Source organism: Meleagris gallopavo (assembly GCF_000146605.3).
Source record: "Meleagris gallopavo isolate NT-WF06-2002-E0010 breed Aviagen turkey brand Nicholas breeding stock chromosome 2 unlocalized genomic scaffold, Turkey_5.1 Chr2_random_7180001954385, whole genome shotgun sequence".
Taxonomy (NCBI): domain Eukaryota; kingdom Metazoa; phylum Chordata; class Aves; order Galliformes; family Phasianidae; genus Meleagris; species Meleagris gallopavo.
Genome location: NW_011094084.1, coordinates 3,096 through 6,333, shown reverse-complemented (window position 1 = coordinate 6,333; position 3,238 = coordinate 3,096). Strand labels below are relative to the sequence as shown.

Here is a 3,238-nt window from a genome sequence, read left to right as displayed (position 1 = left end):
ACAGAACAGAAATGATCCAAGTCACAGTAGTGTATGATCAACTGCCAACCCTAGCTTACAGACCCTAACACTTTCCACACTGCATCAGGGAAACCTTTTGTAACTAGCAGAAGTGTCTCCAGCACCCTGCTGTCGGGACACAGAACTATCAACATTAAGTACTATTACAAAAAACCTAAGATAACTTGAAAGTGAATGTTTACTACAATACAAACATAGGTACATAAAGAGCATTCTTTTAAGCCTGTAATACTGAAATTAAGCTGATGAAGGGAAGTAAATGTATTTCAGCAATTGAAAAGAGGAATTTTGAGAATGAAAATCCAGTCACACACCTTGCATTCAAACTGATGGAGTCATAAATCATTAAAGCATTACCTACAGAATATTGTTTGCAGTGAAAGAAGCTTTTCCCTGTTATTAGTTCATATGTGCTGGATAATAGTAGTAACTCATGGCCTTTTTTCCCCTCCCTCTATGCAAAGCTTAAAAGCAATTATTACAGACTGATAGAAGCAGGTCTCAAATGGAAACACAGATTAACACAGACTTGTTATAGATCATCCTTAATAGCTGCTCTTGAAACTGTTCTAAAAAAAACAAACAAAAACAAACAAACAAAAAAAACCCACCAACTGAACTGCTTTGATTACAGTGCCATTAATTACTGAGTACTACCTACATGGCAACTTCTGCTACAGAAAGGTCCAAGACTTTATGGTACCTGAAACAGGAGCTGCTTTATTTAGCAGGCCCACATCCTCTTCAAATTCAGTGGCAAATACCGAGGAAGGCAATTTAATAGATGGAGCCTAAAACAAACAAACACAAAAACAAAATGTTAAAAGTGATTGATGGGCAACTGCAAACTTTACTGTTTGAAATTACTCGATGATTTTCCATTTCAACACGATCCAGTGTCATGAAATTCTAGAAGTTATGCCAGCAACTAAAAACATCTCTATCTCTGTATTAGCAAAAATACTACTTACAGCAATTCGTTGAATTTCATCCTCTATGTGACCCTCATTTGTGATGACAATTCTGCTTTGCTGTCCACAGAAAGAAGGGACAAGCTCAGAGGGGCCAGATGCTTCTTTCAAATGCTGCAAATAGTCATAGTCATCATCAAAAAAGACTCCGTATTTCCGCTGCTCCTCCCTTCTCTGCTCCTCGTGGCTCTTGGAATTGTAAGAAAAAAAAAATACAAGCAGTTACTTAAGTCCATTTAAAACTCAGCAAAAATAAAAGTAATGTATCCATTGACAATGCCCAAACTCATAAAAACAAACAAAAAAACCTCAAAAAAGACCAGCAGCCTACTAACCCCCTGTTGAAAATAGCTTTTGGAAAAGAAACATTTAAGAAATAGTAATAAAATTAGGCTCAGTTAGCAACAACTTGTACCTAAATTAACTGGACCACTAACAGAGCACTCCACATTTTGCAATCAGTTTTTAAAATTCTCAGCATTAAATACAAGTGTACACAATCAGAAGTGGTACTCTTCTTCAGTTTGGATCAGATTACATCAACTCTACAGCAAATTGTACAGTCTTCTCTCTTCTTATTATTTTAATACACTGTAGCTATTAGGTTGCTGAGTAGACACTTAAAAAGCTTTTTCCATAAACAGCAAAACTAATAATATTTTTTTCAGGATAGCTTACAGAATGGCTTAAATTGAAAGAGGTCTTAAAGATCACCCAGTTCCAAGGCTCTGCCATGAGCAGGATTTCCCACCCACCAGTTCAGGCTGCCCAGGGCCCATCCAACCTGGCCTTGAGTGTCTCCAGGGATGGGGCATCACAGCTTCTCTGGACAGCCTGTGCTGGTGCCTCACTACTCTCTGAGCAAAGAATTTCCCCCTAATGCCTAAGCTAAATCTCCCCTTTTTTAGTTTAAAACCATTCTGCTTTGTCTTATCACTATTGGCATGTGTAAAAACTCAGTGTCTCTCCTGACGATCACAATGAGGTCCCCAAAAGCTTTCTCTCCTCCAAGCTAAAGAAGTGCACCTCCTTCAGCCTTTCTTCATAAAGGTGCTCCAGCCCTATGACAGTTCTGACAGCCCTCCTCAGGCTCCACTCCCAACAGCCTGACATCCTTCTGGTGCTGGGGGCCCCAGGCCTAGATACAGTACTGCAGATGGGAACTCTCAAGGCCAGAGTAGAGCAGGCAAAGGGTCGGTCAATCTTTGCTTGTTTTGCTGGTCCGCAAGAACCAGCTAGTCACCCTTAACTCACCAAGCAGTAACTCACAACTAACAAGTTCCCTGCAGTATCTCCTTCTTTTAAAGAAGTGTGACTACGTGCTATCTTCTCTAAGGCTCTGTTTTGGAATTGTGCCACTTTTCTCCCCGTAGCTTCAAGCCACGTGGACGAACCCCGCATGACAGGCAGTCGCTTACCCTGTGGGCAGGCAGCAGGACCCTCTGCGGGGCGGTATCATCAGCAGCAAGGGGGTCCCTCTGGCTTCTGTGCACTAAGTGAAACGTTACCGCCTTCTTCTTCTCTATGAAGGGCTTCTTCTTCTTGTGAGGCTGCAAAGGGATACTTGGCGAATCATTAATAAGAAACGAAAGATTAAAAGCATCCGGAAAGAATCTTTTGCCCGGGCTCCCCTGCTGTACTCCGCGCACCCACACGGCCGCTGCCGCACAGCCGAGGCTCTCCCAGAGCCCACGGGATGAACGTTACGCAGCCGCCACCTCCGCCCCACAGCGACCACCGCTCACCATGGCGTAACGCAGCCCCCAGACCGCCGCCTCCACGCACGCTCACACGGCCTGGCCACACACGGGACGGCTGCAGCGTGCGTGCGGGGAGCAACCACTGGCCGCAGGGGATATCATGGGGCCGTCGCTCCGAAGGGTTCTTTTATTCTTTAGTAAGAATAACAACCAGCTTTCTTGCAGTACGGCGCTACTCAAATCGAGAGGCTGGTTCTAGGAACGCAGTAGGGTATTTCTCCGCCACTCCGCGGGACGCATCTTTCTCTTCGTCCCCCACACAGGGAGAATGGTCCCTCCCTCCAGCGATGGCGGGGCGGCCATAGGGCACGGCGCACGCGCAGTTGCGGGCTGCTCTCGCGGGGTGGGGAGGGGGGCAGGTGCTTGAGTTGCGGTGGTAGCAGCGAACGGAAAGGCCGTTATTGGAAATTGGGACATAATTGTTCTAAAACAACTGTTTCACCTATGTATGCGACCGCGAATATATCTGTGCATGCCTGACAACCG

General features: G+C 45.0%; 1 protein-coding gene across 1 annotated transcript; it reads right to left on the bottom strand.

Moving 5' to 3' along the window:
• Positions 1 to 680: 680 nt before the first annotated feature.
• LOC104915425 (protein LTV1 homolog) lies at positions 681 to 3,027 on the bottom strand. The gene is made up of 4 exons (XM_010726317.3): positions 2,738 to 3,027; positions 2,411 to 2,542; positions 993 to 1,181; positions 681 to 812 (listed from the first exon to the last, which is right to left on the bottom strand). Exons 1-4 carry the CDS (start codon positions 2,738 to 2,740, stop codon positions 696 to 698), a joined length of 441 nt encoding a protein of 146 aa, XP_010724619.2. The 5' UTR covers positions 2,741 to 3,027; the 3' UTR covers positions 681 to 695.
• Between the last annotated feature and the right edge of the window lie 211 nt (positions 3,028 to 3,238).

Excerpts from the sequence above, each read along its gene's own strand:
- LOC104915425 (XM_010726317.3), bottom strand. Across the intron at positions 1,182-2,410 it reads TCCTGCTGCCTGCCCACAGG|AGCCACGAGGAGCAGAGAAG; the intron begins GTAAGCGACTGC and ends TACAATTCCAAG. Across the intron at positions 813-992 it reads ATGAAATTCAACGAATTGCT|GCTCCATCTATTAAATTGCC; the intron begins GTAAGTAGTATT and ends TGTTTGTTTTAG.